This window comes from Neoarius graeffei, chromosome 4 (assembly GCF_027579695.1).
Source record: "Neoarius graeffei isolate fNeoGra1 chromosome 4, fNeoGra1.pri, whole genome shotgun sequence".
Taxonomy (NCBI): domain Eukaryota; kingdom Metazoa; phylum Chordata; class Actinopteri; order Siluriformes; family Ariidae; genus Neoarius; species Neoarius graeffei.
Genome location: NC_083572.1, coordinates 90,412,695 through 90,432,128, shown reverse-complemented (window position 1 = coordinate 90,432,128; position 19,434 = coordinate 90,412,695). Strand labels below are relative to the sequence as shown.

General features: G+C 39.8%; 1 protein-coding gene across 4 annotated transcripts in view; it reads left to right on the top strand.

Annotated features, from left to right (window-relative positions):
- pik3r3b (phosphoinositide-3-kinase, regulatory subunit 3b (gamma)) overlaps positions 1 to 19,434 on the top strand; it is a 578,548-nt gene that overhangs the window by 321,934 nt on the left and 237,180 nt on the right. For all 4 annotated transcript variants that reach the window (XM_060919991.1, XM_060919992.1, XM_060919993.1 and 1 more), the window contains one exon: positions 2,009 to 2,210. In XM_060919991.1, coding sequence (XP_060775974.1) covers positions 2,009 to 2,210 — 202 coding nt within the window. The remainder of the gene's footprint in view (positions 1 to 2,008; positions 2,211 to 19,434) is intronic.

The following is a 19,434-nucleotide window of genomic DNA, read 5'->3' as shown; positions in this document are numbered from 1 at the left end:
GTCGATTGTTAAAAGTGTGATCCAGATAAAATTGGCTTGACTTGACCGTTTACCCACGGGCAGTTTAGAGTCGCCGATCCACCGACTGGCATATTTTGGGGAGGTGGGAGGAAACGGGAACGACTTTCGTAATTTTCCTGTTCTATCCTGTCCCATCCCTTTCTTTCTTTTACCTCCCTCCTTTCCTTTGCTTTCTTTCTCCATGATTCATGTTTTTTCCCTGAAGTCCAGCGACCAATTCAATCACGTTTCAGTGCACTTGAACTTTCTTTTTCTTTCAGTGTATTTTAAGTGTATTCTTTCTTTCTTTCTTTCTTTCTTTCTTTCTTTCTTTCTTTCTTTCTTTCTTTCAGTGTATTTTCTCTTTCTTTCTTTCTTTCTTTCTTTCTTTCTTTCTTTCTTTCAGTGTATTTTCACTTTTCTTTCTTTCTCTTTCAGTGTATTTTCACTTTTCTTTTTTTCTGTGTATTTTAAGTCAGTGTGTTTTCTTTCTTTTTCTTTCTTTCAGTTTAAGTTTTCTTTCACTTTATTTTCACCTTTCTTTCTTTCTTTCTTTCTTTCTTTCTTTCTTTCTTTCTTTCTTTCTTTCTTTCTTTCTTTCTGTGTATTTTCACTTTTCTTTCTTTCTTTCTTTCTTTCTTTCAGTGTATTTTCACTCTTTCTTTCTCTTTCAGTGTATTTTCACTTTTCTTTCTGTCTGTGTATTTTAAGTCAGTGTGTTTTTTCTTTTTCTTTTTTCTTTCTTTCTTTCTTTTAGTGTATTTTCTCTTTTTTCTTTCTTTCAGTGTATTTTCTTTCTTTCTTTCTTTCTTTCTTTCTTTCTTTCACTGTATTTTCACTTTCTTTCATTTTTTCCAGTGTATTTTCTTTCTTTCTTTCTTTCTTTCTTTCTTTCTTTCTTTCTTTCTTTCACTGTATTTTCACTTTCTTTCATTTTTTCCAGTGTATTTTCTTTCTTTCTTTCTTTCTTTCTTTCTTTCTTTCTTTCTTTCTTTCTTTCTTTCTTTCTTTCTTTCTTTCTTTCTTTCACTGTATTTTCACTTTCTTTCATTTTTTCCAGTGTATTTTCTTTCTTTCTTTCTTTCTTTCTTTCTTTCTTTCTTTCACTGTATTTTCACTTTCTTTCATTTTTTCCAGTGTATTTTCTTTCTTTCTTTCTTTCTTTCTTTCTTTCTTTCTTTCAGTGTATTTTCACTTTTCTTTCTGTCTGTGTATTTTAAGTCAGTGTGTTCTTTCTTTCTGTATTTTAACTTTCTTTCAGGGTATTCTTTCTTTCCATAAGAAATGCATTTATTTGTTTGTTTATTTATTCCCTCTCCACCTTTCTACATGATATTTTAACTTGTGTTTAACGAGAAATTATATGAACAAAGAAAGCCATGCATTAAGATCAGTCTTGCTCACCAGACACTCTTTGTTTTGTGCTCAAATCAGCTTCTGCAGCAGAGGAATGTTTGCCGGTGTATTAAACAATCTATCCATCCTCCTGCAGCGACGTGGCCACTCTGACAGCTCCAGCCATCAGTTTCTAGGGAAGAATTACAGTTGTGGTTTCCTGTTGCCTTCTTCTGGATTATTATAGAGGTTTTCTCCTCTCAAACATTCACACACATTCACACACATGGGCAATTTAGTGTAGCCAGTTAACCGAGCCGCACATCTTTGGACTGTGGGGGGAAACCCGAGCACCCGGAGGAAACCCACACATACACAGGAAGAACATGCAAACTCCACACAGAAAGGACCCCTTCTGTCATGGGGTTCGAACCCAGAACCTTCTTGCTAACCACTGTACCACCGTGCCGCCATATTCACTTTATGCACTTTAATAAAATGCTGTGTGACTAAAAGTAATGATTAAACATGGCAACCGATGACAGAAAGCATGTGTAGCTGCTTTCTATCCTCTGATACGATCACTCAGTATGTATACTGTATATATTGTATATGAACATGGCATTGCATAATAAGAGTTTAACCTATCGAATGGTTTCTGTCTTCTTTAAAGAAATAGCAAGTTTGGAGGATTGTGGTCAGCAGCTGAAGAGGATCCTGGACTCCCCCAGCATGCCACAATCTAACCACCAGCTCCTGGTCTATCTGACCCATCACCTCAGCAAAGTGACTCAGAGTGGAGGAGCTGCTCAGGCGAGTCCCAGGTTCCTGGCTCAGGCCTACATCGAACCCGTCTTTAAACACAGCCATTCCAGGTAAGCTGCTTCCAAAGTTTTCATTGAATCTGTTCATGGGGTTATTGGTATGGTTGTGTTTTGGGTGCACACACTACACTGTAGTTTGTTTGTTTGTTTGTTTGTTTGTTTGTTTGTTTTTCTCCACTTGTGTTGTGTTGAAGCCTTAAAGAAAACCACAGCCCATAATACAACTTGTAGATCTAGAGCTATATATTACCCTGGTAACAAAACTGAGCTTTAACTATGTTTCTCAGACAGACGTGTTAACATATTAAAGCTCTTATGGGTGATGGACATAAAATAATGGCATCCATGATGCCGCATGCAAGAAGGTGAAGAAAACAGCATTTGCACATGCTGTACTAATTAGCTGTAACCATACATAGCAGGTTCGGATGTCAACGAGACTCCCAGGAAAGAAAACTGAAGCTTGACACCCATGAGTAATTACACATTCATTTTTTGAAGTTGTCATAAAATTTGAGAAACAAATGGCTTCCATTAATTTAATACCTGCCCTTTGTATGTATTAATTACCTCCACCAGCGTTGTTGGAGGAGGTTATGTTAACGCCTCCATTTGTTTGTTTGTTTACCTGTTCCCAACATAAAAGTAGTGAACGGATTTTGGTGAAATTTTGAGGAAAGGTGGACCATGGGTCAAGGAACAATTGATTAGATTTTGATGCAGATCCGAATATGTGGCTTGGTGGAGGTATGCTCTGTACCGAGTGCCCTTCTGGCTTATATACAGTTAGGTCCATAAATATTTGGACAGAGACAACATTTTTCTAATTTTGGTTCTGTACATTACCACAATGAATTTTGAACAAAACAATTCAGATGCAGTTGAAGTTCAGACTTTCAGCTTTAATTCAGTGGGTTGAACAAAATGATTGCATAAAAATGTGAGGAGCTAAAGCATTTTTTAAACACAATCCCTTCATTTCAGGGGCTCAAAAGTAATTGGACAAATTAAATAATTGTAAATAAAATGTTCATTTCTAATACTTGGTTGAAAACCCTTTGTTGGCAATGACTGCCTGAAGTCTTGAACTCATGGACATCACCAGACGCTGCGTTTCCTCCTTTTTAATGCTCTGCCAGGCCTTTACTGCAGCGGTTTTCAGTTGCTGTTTGTTTGTAGGCCTTTCTGTCTGAAGTTTAGTCTTTAACAAGTGAAATGCATGCTCAATTGGGTTGAGATCAGGTGACTGACTTGGCCATTCAAGAATATTCCACTTATTTGCTTTAATAAACTCCTGGGTTGCTTTAGCTTTATGTTTTGGGTCATTGTCCATCTGTATTATGAAACGCCGACCAATCAGTTTGGCTGCATTTGGCTGAATTTGAGCACACAGTATGTCTCTGAATACCTCAGAATTCATCCGGCTGCTTCTGTCCTGTGTCACATCATCAATTAACACTAGTGACCCAGTGCCACTGGCAGCCATGCATGCCCAAGCCATCACACTGCCTCCACCGTGCTTTACAGATGATGTGGTATGCTTTGGATCATGAGCTGTACCACGCCTTCGCCATACTTTTTTCTTTCCATCATTCTGGTAGAGGTTGATCTTGGTTTCATCTGTCCAAAGAATGTTCTTCCAGAACTGTGCTGGCTTTTTTAGATGTTTTTTAGCAAAGTCCAATCTAGCCTTTTTATTCTTGAGGCTTATGAGTGGCTTGCACCGTGCAGTGAACCCTCTGTATTTACTTTCATGCAGTCTCCTCTTTATGGTAGATTTGGATATTGATACGCCTACCTCCTGGAGAGTGTTGTTCACTTGGTTGGCTGTTGTGAAGGGGTTTCTCTTCACCATGGAAATTATTCTGCAATCATCCACCACTGTTGTCTTCTGTGAGTGTCCAGGTCTTTTTGCATTGATGAGTTCACCAGTGCTTTCTTTCTTTCTCAGGATGTACCAAACTGTAGATTTTGCCACTCCTAATATTGTAGCAATTTCTCGGATGGGTCTTTTTTTTTTATATGACCAGTGATATGAAACAAATTCAGTTACACAAATTGAAACGTAGCGATTTTCTATGCTATGGAAAGTCTGCACTATAATGACAGGCGTACTAACACCTTCTGCGCGCTTCAGCAGCGCATTGATACGGAGCTCAGATATCAATGCGCTGCCGAAGCGCGCAGAAGGTGTTAGTACACCTGTCATTATAGTGCAGACTTTCCATAGCATAGAAAATCGCTACGTTTCAATTTGTGTAACTGAACTTGTTTCATGTCACTGGTCATATAAACCTATGTAAACAGGAAAAACGCGGAAGAGTTTGGTCGCATCTAACTGCAGCCCCAAAAAATACCATTGGCCATACTGAGCCTAGCTACATTGCTAACAGGAGTGACAGCGCGTCTGACTGCGTCTGACTGACTGGGACGTCGCGCAAAGCTCGGACAGGTACGGAGCAGCTCGTCTCAATTCAGATAAGAGCATATTTCATTATGGAAGTACGGTGGACTGTTCCTTTAAGGATGGCTTGTTTCACCTGCATGGAGAGCTCCTTTGACCGCATGTTTTCTTCACAGCAAAATCTTCCAAATGCAAGCACCACACCTCAAATCAACTCCAGGCCTTTTATCTGCTTAATTGAGAATGACATAACGAAGGAATTGCCCACACCTGCCCATGAAATAGCCTTTGAGTCAATTGTCCAATTACTTTTGGTCCCTTTAAAAACAGGGTGGCACATGTTAAGGAGCTGAAACTCCTAAACCCTTCATCCAATTTTAATGTGGATACCCTCAAATGAAAGCTGAAAGTCTGGACTTTATGTCCATGTCCATTATATAACTATAACTTGAATAGGTTTCAGTAAACAGGTAAAAAACCAAAATTTGTGTCAGTGTCCAAATATATATGGACCTAACTGTATATGTCAGTCCACCAGAATTTCATACCAGATGCTCAGATTATGGATTTTGACTTATACCTGCTGCATTGCACTCCCAAGCATCTGTATGCAGGAAATACAAACTAAAGTGAAATTGAACCAAGGGAAGTTACTGTAAATCTGACATGAAATCATGTGCACGCAACCCAAAATGGTCCATTTTCCAGGCAGAAAACCTTCAAAATGTCCATGATGTTTCAGCGAGGCCTAAAGTGTATTTTTGGACCAGAATGACCACTACTATTAATTAAAGATAATTTAATTTGATGCCTCATTGATTGGTTGGCACCATGCCAAATTCGTTTTTGGTACAGTGCCAATTATGTCAGAATATTATATTATATATTATATAATATATATAATAATTAAATAATATTGGCTGGCTTTGAGTGGTCCATCAGATATATTCCATTCAGCTAGCATGATATTGAACAAGTCGAAGACGAGTAGCTGAATAGAATATATCTGATAGACCACGAAAAAAGCCAGCCAATATTATTATTATTATTATTATTATTATTATTATTATAATACATACACATTCGATGGAACAATTATAGATTTTACAAAAAGTTAAGAACGAGGGGGGGGGGGGAACTTACCAATATTGAATACTGATTCTGATTGAATGTAATTCAATGTTCTGTCAAAGTTCTAACAATAAAAATGGTCCAAGTCCAAAAAGCCTGAACAACAACCCAACTTGTATACAAGCTATATCCAGATTGACAGTTCAAGTTCATTTACTTTTGGTCATAGTTAATTGTTCCATTGCATTTGTTCAAAACAAAAGGACTTTGCTGAGTGAAGTCCACGGGTGAAGTCCTCTTGTAAAAGTCTCCGTCACTTTTCCTCACCTCCATGTAGAACTTTGACAATATTTCCACTATTGCACTCTTTTCCAGTTTTTCGATGTCCGTTGGTATGTTTTTTTCTCTTGTAAATATGCGTGAAGAATATCCAGTGAAGTTTTTGTAGCCTTTTGGAAGTTCAGCGCTTCTTTCTCTTTAAATCTTCCACTTTTAAAGGAACAGTCCATCGTACTTCCATAATGAAATATGTTCTTCTCTGAATTGAGACGAGCTGATCCGTACCTCTCCGAGCTTTGCGCGACCTCCCAGTCAGTCAGACGCGCTGTCACTCCTGTTAGCAATGTAGCTAGGCTCAGCATGGCCAACGGTATTTTTTGGGGCTGTAGTTAGATGCGACCAAACTCTTCCGCGTTTTTCCTGTTTACATAGGTTTATATGACCAGTGACATGAAACAAAGTTCAGTTACACAAATTGAAACGTGGCGATTTTCTATGCTATGGAAAGTCCGCACTATAATGACAGGTGTACTAACACCTTCTGCGCGCTTCAACTTTCCATAGCATAGAAAATCGACTTTCCATAGCATAGAAAATCGCCACGTTTCAATTTGTGTAACTGAACTTTGTTTCATGTCACTGGTCATATAAACCTATGTAAACAGGAAAAACGCGGAAGAGTTTGGTCGCATCTAACTACAGCCCCAAAAAATACCGTTGGCCATGCTGAGCCTAGCTACATTGCTAACAGGAGTGACAGCGCGTCTGACTGACTGGGAGGTCGCACAAAGCTCGGAGAGGTACGGATCAGCTCGTCTCAATTCAGAGAAGAACATATTTCATTATGGAAGTACGGTGGACTGTTCCTTTAATGAAGCAAACCTCACAGCCATGTTTGTATACAAACTGTCACATTCACTTGCTAGTCCAGAAGTTTTACATCTCCATGTCTCTTGTCCAGTTTTTCGATGTCTGTTGATATGTTTTTCTCTTGTAAATATGCGTGAAGAATATATAATGGAGTTTTGGTAGCCTTTCAGGTGTTCAGGTCTTTAGTTTCAGTTTTCAGTTTATTTATTTAGTGCTTAAACCTAGCACTGGATTCACCCCGTCTTTTCTCTTTCCGGGCCAACAAAGAAATGATTATGCGCGTGTGCAGCAGAAAAGTTTTGTCATTGGATCTTCTACTGAGCGCTGATGTGTGATGTCATGTTGTCTTGACAACACGCAATATTATAACAATATTGCCCGCTCATTCTCCATTGGAGAGTGGTATAATACATGTACGATAAGCGATATGATAACAATATTGTATGCCATCAATAAACCCACTAGAAGGGAATAGAACACATGTTTTGATTCAATGGAAAAAGTGGCCCGTATGTATAATAATATATCGGACTTGGTTGATCCATCCTGATGCCCTGCGTCTGGCTGGAGTCTGGCAGTGGATGGCATCAGTGTGCGAGCAGGAGCTTTCCTTTTTGCTTCTGATTTTCTGTATTCTGCCTTTCGAAGAGGATGTTATGTTTTTATTTTCAAGCAGTGTACGGTATCAAACCTTTGGTGGAGAAGTCTTTCACTGTTGTGCTCCCTCTGGATACATGGCATGATCAGTGATTACAAATCAATGTCTGATGTCTCTCCTGGAAAGCGTGTGCAGTTTCTCCTGGGTTGACATTTTCGCTGCTGCTCAAATAAAGAAATTCCAGCATGCATTTGATGTTTCTGCTGGGAAACAAAGAATGCCATTTTTAAAAAAAAATGTGTTTATAGCATGCGATGTTATTTACACATTATTGCACATGGATTCACACTCACACACACAAACATGGAAACCCTCTGAAACCCAGATGAATACACAGATGTAGTTAAATTTGACATTTAAAGCTCAGACATGCAGATGTTGAAACTTGGCTGTTGAATCTGCAAGATGTAAGCATCTCTTGCTTGTTGTGGACAAAGTGTTTCAGGATGTTTTTGTTGACAAAACTGACATCTGATTTTGTCACAGTTTTGCTGTTAAAAAAAAAATTACGATGTTGCATAATAAACAGAACGAGGCTGAATAGACAAAAATCTTACTGAAACAAATATAACCCAAGTAAAAATAGTCTGTCAGTCAGTCCAAATGCTTCCTTCCTTCCTTACTTTCCTCTTTCTACCTACTTATCATCTTACATACATGCATACCTTCCATACGTCCTTCCTTCCTTCATTTCTATCTTCCTCTCATCATTTAATTAAACTAGAAGAACAACGACTGCCTTACATAGCCCACATCGTTGGTTCATAAAGGTCTTTGTTTCTAAAAGTACACAAAAACTACACACTATACGTACACACAACATTAAATGTGAATAAACTAATCAGGTTTGCACATGATCCGATTTACATTACAGAATAAGCTGTGCCGATGATGATAAATAAATAAAATAGGTTTAAAAAATACAACCCCAAATCAGAAAACGTTCGGATGGTATGGAAATAATGCAAGTAAATGCAAATAAATAAGAAAGCAGTGATTTCTAAATTTACTTTAACTTGTATTTCATTGCACACAGAATGAACCCAAGATATTTCATGTTTTGTCTGGTCAACTTCAATTCAGTTGTTAATATACATGCATTCCTGTGTTTCAAGCCTGCAACACATTCCAAAAAAAAGTTGGGATAGGGGCGATTTAGGGATAGTAATGAGGTAAAACAGTTAAATAATGATGTGATTTGAAACAGGTGACGCCAACAGGTGATTGTAATCATGATTTGGTACAAAATCAGTATCCAGGAAATGCCTAGAATTTGAGAAGCAAAGATGGGCCGAGGATCTCCAGTTTATCAGCAAACACATGAGAAAATTATTGAAATGTTTGAAAGCAATGTTTCTCAAAAAAAGATATGAAGGGATTTGGATATTTCGCCCTCTACGGTGCATAATATCATTAAACGATTCAAGGAATCTGGAGGAATTTCGGTGAGTAAAGGGAAAGGGCACAAGCCTAATCTGAACACCTGTGATCTCTGATCCCTCAGACGGCACCGCATCAAGAACCGTCATTCATCCATAGTTGATATAACCACGTGGGCTTGGGATTATTTTTGCAAACCTTTGTCAAGCTCTACAATACAGAGTTACATCCATAAATGCCAGTTAAAACTTCATCTCATCTCATTATCTCTAGCCGCTTTATCCTTCTACAGGGTCGCAGGCAAGCTGGAGCCTATCCCAGCTGACTACGGGCGAAAGGCGGGGTACACCCTGGATAAGTCGCCAGGTCATCACAGGGCTGACACAGAGACACAGACAACCATTCACACTCACATTCACACCTACGCTCAATTTAGAGTCACCAGTTAACCTAACCTGCATGTCTTTGGACTGTGGGGGAAACCGGAGCACCCGGAGGAAACCCACGCGGACACGGGGAGAACATGCAAACTCCACACAGAAAGGCCCTCGCCGGCCCCGGGGCTCGAACCCAGGACCTTCTTGCTGTGAGGCGACAGCGCTAACCACTACACCACCGTGCCGCCCAGTTAAAACTTTACTGTGAAAAAAGGAAGCCTTATGTTAACTGTGTCCAGAAGCACCATCGACTTTTCTGGGCTCGGAGGCATCCGGGATGGACCATCACACAGTGGAAACGTGTATTATGGTCAGACGAATCAGTATTCCAGGTCTTTTTTGTAAGAAATGGACGCTGTGTGCTCCGGGCCAAAGAGGAAAAGGACCATCTGGACTGTTACCAGCAACAAGTCCAAAAGCCAGGGTCTGTCATGGTATGGGGTTGTGTCAGTGCCCTTGGAAAAGGTAACTTACACTTCTATGATGGAGCATTAAAGCCTAGGTCACAACTGGACGTACGATTTTTTGGCCATGCGATTTTTAGCGTTTCCCAAATTGCTGCGTTTTTTTTTGTTCGTGGAGAAAGACGCACGTTGGCCGCAAGTTTGTCTTGCAACCTGAAAAAAACGTAAGCGCCCGTAGAGTTTGTTTGACATGACAAAGAACCTCTGCGGCCAGTCTACGGCTCGAAAATCAGCACGTCACACGCGCGCCCTCCGTGCATTTCACGCGCGCCCTCCGTGTGTTTCTTGCGTTTTTTGCACGTAGACCGGCTGTAGGAGCACGTACGGCCGGTTGTGACCGAGGCTTAATGCAGAAAAGCACATTGAGGTTTTGGAGTAACATATGCTGCCTTCAAGACTGCATCGTTTCCAGGGAGATTTCAACAAGACAGTGCAAAACCACATTCTGCACGTTACAAAGGCATGGCTGTGGGAGAAGAGGGTTCCTGTTCCCTCTGTCCCCAATAGAGAATGCGTGGCAAATTTTGATACAGAAAATATGACAATGATGACCCTGTACTCTGGCACAATTGAAGACATCATTTGGTGTCTTCAGTCCCTAAACATCATCCAAATATTATGTATTATGAGAAGGAATGGCAACATTACAAAATGGTAAATGCTTTACTGTCCCTTTTCAAACTTTTTTTTGAAACATGTTGCCAGAATCAAAATTGAAATCTCATCTCATCATCTCTAGCTGCTTTATCCTGTTCTACAGGGTCGCAGGCAAGCTGGAGCCTATCCCAGCTGACTACGGGCGAAAGGCGGGGTACACCCTGGACAAGTCGCCAGGTCATCACAGGGCTGACACACAGACAACCATTCACACTCACATTCACACCTACGGTCAATTTAGAGTCACCAGTTAATCTAACCTGCATAGCCTAGTAAACTAGACCCACCCGCCTAGCGGCCAAAAATATTTTTGCCTAGCGAGTGAGTCTAGCCTCACACCATCTAAACAAAAACACCCCGGGCATCAAATCGTGCCCGCCAATCACAACGCAAGGTTTTTGTTTGGATTCTTTGGGCGGGCTTTTGCAGGAGTGACGACAAAGCTGCACGACGCTGGAGAAAGCGCAACAGGAAAGATGGCTACGGCTAGTGAACAGCGCGCGTTTGACTCCGCTTTGGAGTCAGTTTTAGAAGAATTAGACTTGGAGTTTTCGTTGAAACATGAGCAGGAAGAGGCTCTCCGCTCATTCCTTTTCAAGAAGGACGTTTTCGCTGTTTTGCCGACCGGCTATGGCAAAAGTCTGATCTACCAGCTGGCTCCGCTCGTAGCCAAAAGGATGGGGCTAGTTTGTGCAGTACGAAGAATTAATAAACAGCTTTGAAACATTACTTTTTGATTGTTTCTTATTTTCCCGTTATTTTAAATTTAAGGGAAATTATTTCACCAAACACCACTAAATAAAAACTCTCAAAAACAGTTTAAGCAAACCCTTGAAAAACACTTGAAAAAAAAAATGAGTGTATGTTAAGTATGTGGTACAGACTCCAAACTTGTGGTCATTATCTCCAAACTTCTTAATATCTAGAACCTGTTTATTAATTAATACGCATTTTGAAAAATTATTTATTTCAAGGCCTCCCCCACTGCTTTCTGTCGCTCTGACTACGTCACAGTCACTGTTGCGCTGATTGGTCAGAGCGTTGGCCTATACGCACAGAGACAGTTTGAAAGACAGCGGATTGTTCCTCCTACACCCGTCGGAAATGTCTACGGATCGAGGCCAGACTAAATATTCACATTTAGTCTGGCTTGCCAGGCTATAACCTGCATGTCTTTGGACTGTGGGGGAAACCGGAGCACCCGGAGGAAACCCACGCGGACACGGGGAGAACATGCAAACTCCGCACAGAAAGGCCCTCATCGGCCACGGGGCTCGAACCCGGACCTTCTTGCTGTGAGGCGACAGCGCTAACCACTACACCACCGTGCCGCCCCGAAATTGAAATAAGTTTTAAAAAACAATAAAATTCATGAGGTAAAACGTCAAATAATGTGCTGTTGTATTGTTTTGAGTGCAATACAGATCAAAGATTATTTACAAATCATTTTCAGTTTTAATTTCAATTTCAACCCAATACCATCACAACATTTTCTGATTTATGGTTGTAATTTTAGCAGTTTTCATAGTCTAATGCTGTCAAAGATATACACATACAGTGGTGCTTGAAAGTTTGTGAACCCTTTAGAATTTGCTATATTTCTGCATAAATATGACCTAAAACATCATCAGATTTTCACACAAGTCCTAAAAGTAGATAAAGAGAACCCAGTTAAACAAATGAGACAAAAATATTATACTTGGTCATTTATTTATTGAGGAAAATGATCCAATATTACATATGTGTATAATGATCCAATATTACATCACTGTGTGTTTGTATGTATATGAGAGAGAGAGAGAGAGAGAGAGAGAGAGCTGTAGCCCAAAAATTGCTTATAAATACTGAAATGAAATGTTTCAACATTAAAAAAATACTATAAACAGCAGTAAGCCATAATAAATGAAACAGTCAATATCTATAAACAAATATAATACAGTACTGTGTCGAAGTCTTGGGCACTCTATTTTTTTTTCGTACAAACTTTGTTATAGATTTCTATTTTATGACTTCTACATTATCGAGTCAGTACAAAAACTTTTTAGAGTCCAAACGTTCGTTTTCCAGCACAAAATGAAGACGCGAGTGTGACAAAGTGTCCAGAAGAACTGTGGCTGGTTCTGTAAGATGCTCAGTAAAACCTACAGCTCATTTCCTTATCAAACTGCGCTCACTGGACCTCAGACTACTATTTTTTTTTTTAAAGCAAAGGGTCGTCTCACACCAAATATTAATTTTGTTTCATTTATTATGGCTTACTGCTGTTTATAGTATTTTTTTTTTTATCGAAACATTACATTTCATTATTTTTAAGCCATTTTTGGTCGACAGCATTTCTTTACATGTGCCTAAGACTTCTGCACAGTACTGTAGTTGTATGCACCTCCAGTTTGTAAATTACCCCAACACACAATGAGACCATTTAGCTTCATATTCACTACATAAAGGGACCAATTGGGATTCAGTTATAAGACTGAAACTGAGCTTCAGCCGAAAAAAAAAAAGAAAAAAAATGACGAGTACTCCTTTTTAATCACCTCACTTCCTATATTTATGATTCAGAAGCGTATTATCCAGAAACTGCTGTGAACTCTTTAATGCCTACAGTGAAGCAATGGGAACGGGGTGTACATTCACAGCATACGACCAGTTTCCCATGGAAACCACATCACTCTAATGCAGACCTGGGCATTTTCCGGCCCGCGGGCCGCATCCGGCCCTTTGGTTCATTCTGACCGGCCCGTGTAAGGTTAATTAGAAATTACAAAATAAACGTATTTTCTTATTTTACCTCATGCATGGACTGAATGTGCATTGCTTTTATTTTGAAGTTGTGTTCAACAAAAACGCAATGCGCACAACATGAACATGACATGAAATCCCACGAAACCTAATCCCGCGATAACTACTTCCGTAATTTGTCCAGACCAACCACAAACTTGTACGTCATCCTTCAAACGGTCCAGCCAATCACATAGTGTGACGTCACCAGCAGGCGCCGGAGCCCGAGCCAATCTGTAGATCTGATTCCTACACCGAATCGACTGATGATCATCTGTCAGCTGTGCTTCGCATCTCCACCTCAGACATTCAACCTGACTCTGATGCACTCGTTAAAGACCAACAGAGACGAGATTTCTCTCACTGAACAAATAAAAAACACCAAATGAGGTGATTAGACTACAAATGTGGGCATCATTATTATAATATGATGTATCTTGTTTGATATTTGGAGTAGAAAGACGATATTGTGATGTCTTTATTGTGTTTTGGGGTGAATGTGACTGAAAAAAAATATGGTACAAACGTTCACATTTTTTAACCATTGTTTTGGGAAATTTGATTGAATAAATGACGTTTTTTGTAAGGCAACCTCGTTTTTTCCATACTCTTACCAGTCTTAGCAGCTTGTAAAAACAATGACATTTATTGCTTTATATAAAGAAATACAATTAATATTATGCAGAATTTAGTTCAGCCTTATGGTCCAGCCCGCCACAAAATTCTCTGTTTCTCATGTGGCCCCATGGAAAAAATAATTGCCCACCCCTGCTCTAATGACTGTCGTAGTAACTTTTTAATTTCAGTTAGAGAAAGAACACAATGATGTATCGCTAAGGGGCAGAAGTAGCCCTGGTGATGCAAGGCCTTGTCACATTTCATCACAATTACCTTGTAAGCAGTGACACCACATATCCTATAAAGTGCCTCATTGTGTGATAGACTTTCATACACACAGTTGGGAGTAGTGTGGGAGTCGTTGGGATCACAGCCTGGCTATTGTACTCCACTAACTCCTAATTTGCCTCAGTCTTATTTGATTGCGATCTATTTCCTTGTGAGAAACGGGCATGGGACTTTCCTTTCTTCCAGTGTCAGATTCACTTGTCCATCTTGCTTGTGAAATTAGCAGGGGGATGGGCTGTATTATTCCTCAAACACTCCCTTTGTTTAGTCAGCACAAACGGCTGATGACTGAGGTCACGTAAGGTAACCATCGTTAATAAGAAGGAGTTTTAAAATATCCGTAATAGTAGTAGTCCCAGTAGCAGAAGCTGTAGTTGTAGTCGTTGTTGTTGGTTGGAGTGCTTTGCGTCCAGAAAATGAAACAACGAAATGTTGGAATAAAACACACCACAGACTACTGTACGCCAAGGTGTTGTGATACGACCATTATCACCCCAAAGTGGACTATTTCTATATAACAGCATGCTCTGAAGCGTGTTAATCCGCATATACAGTACCACAGCTATTTATATTACAAATTTTAATTGTCATGCTGCATCTTTTAACGGTTTATATTTACATTTAACGCTATGAGACAGGTTAGTTCCTGTTAGCACTTACATCATAAACAGTTGCTCTCTTAGGCCAAACAAAATAATATATGTATTTCCTGTTTCCTGGGTTTTCAAAATAGGGTAGGTAGGGAAAAAAAAATTTGTTTATCCCAAAAGTTTACGACAAATGTTCTAGGGTAGGTAGGAAAAAGTGAGAAGTTTCCTTTGAAAACTTTTTTTGCAAAATACTCGTTCAAAACTAAACCTAGTCATCAGATATCGTTGATGATATAAGGATGCACTTGTATATAAATTGTTCTAATAATGATGACATACTTTCATTTTCCAGGTAAAATGGGAATATTTTGGTGGATGATCTATTTGGTGGTGGCCAGAGTGGTGGTGGTGGTCCAGTACCTAGATCTATCCCTTCAGTTCTGAACATTTCCAAAATATATTTTTATATACTACTGGGGACTTTCATACTTAAAACTGATGTCTTGTGTGTTTATCAAAATTGGGTGCATGCCTAACATCTCAGCCTTAATGACATTATATTTGCTTCATGTTTTTTCTTATTCTGTCTATGAATGCAATGTTCACTTATGTTGTTCTAATGAATACAGCTGCTCCGTGCCATTTTCTTTTCAAATAAAGAAAGTAAATTTCCTATATTTAAGTTTCCTATTGTGTGTTTGTAAATTGTGTTGCAAAATAAATGCAAATGCTTTCATTTTTCAGCCGTTAGTCCATGGTTCATACGGTACTATTTGCTCTAAGGTTTAAATCAGGAGGAAATCAAGGAATGCATCATTTCACTGACACAAACTCCTCCAATTTCAGATTTATTATCAATTCAGATATCTTAAGTTGAGTATAGAATAGCACTGGAAGTGTTGAATACCTGATTTATACCCTGAGCAAACAGTTCCTTGTGATGTATGGATTATTTCAATCACTATCTAGCCATATCCACACTAAATTATTTTCCCCACATGTACCCAAAACCACCAACACAATGTCCATCAATATCATCAACTTTGCTACATGCATGTTTAGTGGTGTTGGAAATAATAATAGAATGGGGCTTTTCTAGTGAATCTTCTCCACATTGCCATTGCCGGACTAATTAGGTTGAATCAGGACTGACCGGCACCCATTTATGAGAGATGAAAGATGAATTATACTACCGTTCAAAAGTTTGGGGTCACTTTGAAATGTCCTTATTTTTGAAAGAAAAGCACTGTTCTTTTCAATGAAGATCACTTTAAACTAATCAGAAATCCACTCTATACATTGCTAATGTGCTAAATGACTATTCTAGCTGCAAATGTCTGGTTTTTGGTGCAATATCTCCATAGGTGTATAGAGGCCCATTTCCAGCAACTCTCACTCCAGTGTTCTAATGGTACAATGTGTTTGCTCATTGCCTCAGAAGGCTAATGGATGATTAGAAAACCCTTGTACAATCATGTTAGCACAGCTGAAAACAGTTTAGCTCTTTAGAGAAGCTATAGAGTGCTCCGAGATGATGCTAAAAATAGTAACCATGCGGTCGGCGCGGCCATCTTGGAAGTCACTCGCTCCAGAGCGCGCATAGAGTACACATCATAGAGTAAACATTCACCGATTCGTTTCCGCGTTAGAGGGCTTAGAAGCTTTGATTTTTTAAAGAATTTAGACATCTGAAGTGATGGAGCACTACTGTGATAGTTTGGATAAGCAGGCACGGGAGCATTATGCTGAGAAGGTACATTTCATTGGGAATGTAGATCCATACTCTGTTAGTGAGAAGGAATGGAAAGCTGACCCCAGCTTGTTGCCGCATAATTATCAATTATTTTAGTCAGTGAATAAAATGTAGGCCTAGTATGTAACTTGTATGCCATTTGATGCAACAATGCACTGCAGTAGACATAAGCTACCTAATGTGACAAATATATCCATTAATTATTGCTGAAAGTACATAGAAAAGATAATAGTTTGTATCACATTTATTTTAGTAACTATGAAATTCAAGACAATTTAACCTACCGGTCACAAAGTGATCAGAACAAATCCGGATACAGTCAAGTTGTCCTAAATTTGATCGGTTGACGGCAGCCAGCCACTGTCGTCTCCTCCGCTCGCTTTTCTCCTGTGCTGCAATTCCCTGGTTAGTCACGACTTTAGGGAGTCTGTGGAAGCTTTTGCCACCCTTTCCCCCCCGGCTACTACAGCCAACAATGACGCACGTATTCGGCATTTTGCTTCGCTGAGCAACAACAATGCACTGACACAGCGACGTTTGACTTCCAATATGGCCGCCGCCGGGTTCATGCTGATCTCGAAGCACTCTACAGGGAGTGCAGAATTATTAGGCAAATGAGTATGTTGACCACATTACCCTCTCTATGCATGTTGGCCTACTCCAAGCTGCATAGGCTTGAAAGCCTCCTACCAATTAAGCATACCAGGTGATGTGCATCTCTGTAATGAAAAGGGGTGTGGTCTAATGACATCAACACCCTATATCAGGTGTGCAAAATTATTAGGCAACTTCCTTTCCTTTGGCAAAATGGGTCAGAAGAGGGATTTGACGGACTCAGAAAAGTCAAAAATAGTGACATATATTGCAAAGGGATGGAGCACTCTTAAAATTGCCCAGCTTTTGAAGCGTGACCATCGAACAATCAAGCGCTTCATTCAAAATAGTCAACAGGGTCGCAAGAAGCGCGTTGAAAAAAAAAAGGCGCAAACTAACTGCCCGTGAACTGAGGAAAGTCAAGCGTGAAGCTGCCAAGATGCCACTCGCCACCAGTTTTGCCATATTTCAGAGCTGCAACATCACTGGAGTGTCAAAAAGCACAAGGTGTGCAATACTCAGGGACACGGCCAAGGTAACAAAGGCTGAAAAACGACCACCACTGAACAAGACACACAAGATGAAACGTCAAGACTGGGCCAAGAAGTATCACAAGACTGATTTTTCTAAGGTCTTATGGACAGATGAAATGAGAGTGAGTCTTGATGGGCCAGATGGATGGGCTCGTGGCTGGATCAGCAAAGGGCAGAGAGCTCCAGTCCGACTCAGACGCCAGCAAGGTGGAGGTGGGGTACTGGTATGGGCTGGTATCATCAAAGATGAGCTTGTGGGACCTTTTCGGGTTGAGGATGGCGTCAAGCTCAACTCCCAGTCCTATTGTCAGTTTTTGGAAGACACCTTCTTCAAGCAGTGGTACAGGAAGAAGTCAGCATCCTTCAAGAAAAACATGATTTTCATGCAGGACAATGCTCCATCACACGCATCCAAGTACTCCACAGCATGGCTGGCCAGAAAGGGTCTAAAGGAAGAAAGATTAATGACGTGGCCTCCTTGTTCACCTGATCTGAACCCCATAGAAAACCTGTGGTCCCTCATCAAATGTGAGATCTACAAGGAGGGGAAACAGTACACATCTCTGAACAGTGTCTGGGAGGCTGTGGTTGCCGCTGCACGCAATGTTGATCGCAAACAGATCAAAACACTGACCGAATCCATGGATGGCAGGCTTTTGAGTGTCCTTGTAAAGAAAGGCGGCTATATTAGTCACTGATTTGTTTTTGTTTTTTTGTTTTTGAATGCCAGCAATGTATATTAGTGAATGTTGAGTTGTTATATTGGTTTCCCTGGTGAAAATAAATGAGTGAAATGGGTATATGTTTGTTTTTTGTTAAGTTGCCTAATAATTATGCACAGTTATAGTCACCTGCACACACAGATATCCTCCTAAGATAGCTAAAACTAAGAAAGCCCTACTCCAACTTCCAAAAATACTCAGCTTTGATATTTATGAGTCTTTTGGGTTCATCAAGAACATAGTTGTTTTTCAATAATAAAACTAATCCTCAAAAATACAACTTGCCTAATAATTCTGCACTCCCTGTATAAAACTGACCTTCCTTTGAGCAGATTGAGTTTCTGGAGCATCACATTTGTGGGGTCGATTAAATGCTCAAAATGGCCAGAAAAATGTCTTGACTATATTTTCTATTCATTTTACAACTTATGGTGGTAAATACTGTAAAAGTGTGACTTTTCATGGAAAACACAAAATTGTCTGGGTGACCCCAAACTTTTGAACAGTAGTGTATACCAATTCCAAGAACTCTTAAATATCCAAAACTCCCTTTAAGAAACTTGTTTTAGCAGAAATCTGGATATGGATTTTGATTTAGATCCTTAATGAGCAAGCCAGAGGTGATGGTGGCAAGGAAAAACTCCCTGAGACTACACAAGGAAGAAATCTTTACAGGAACCGGACTCAAAAGAGAAGCCATTTTCTTCTGTCTGACTCTGGATAGCGTGATTGAGTCATGACTCTTCTACAGCTGTATACTGTAGAGTCAAGCGATGATGTGTGTTGAAAGCTTCTGCAGTACGAGCGTCAGGGTTACTTTTGATTTCGTTAGAGTTTTAGCTTTAGGTTTTGTAGTACCCAAGTGTAATTATCCACAGAACCCTTGAGGAACCCTGGATTTGAAGAGTGCATGCTAGCATTAGCTGAGCACAGTGCTCGGTATGAGCGATACTACTTCGTAAGATCAGCAAGATACGCAATTGAGATTGTCATCAGCAGGATATTGTTGTCAATGTGGAACTTTACAGTCATTAAAAGTAGTTTAAATAAGACTGGAATCTTAAAACTGGACTTGTTTTCTTGGTAAGGATGCAGGTTCCAGAGTTGTAGCTTAATGGTATTCTTAAACCTATTTGTACGAGCATGAGAATACGTTTTTGTTTTTGTTTTTTTAAA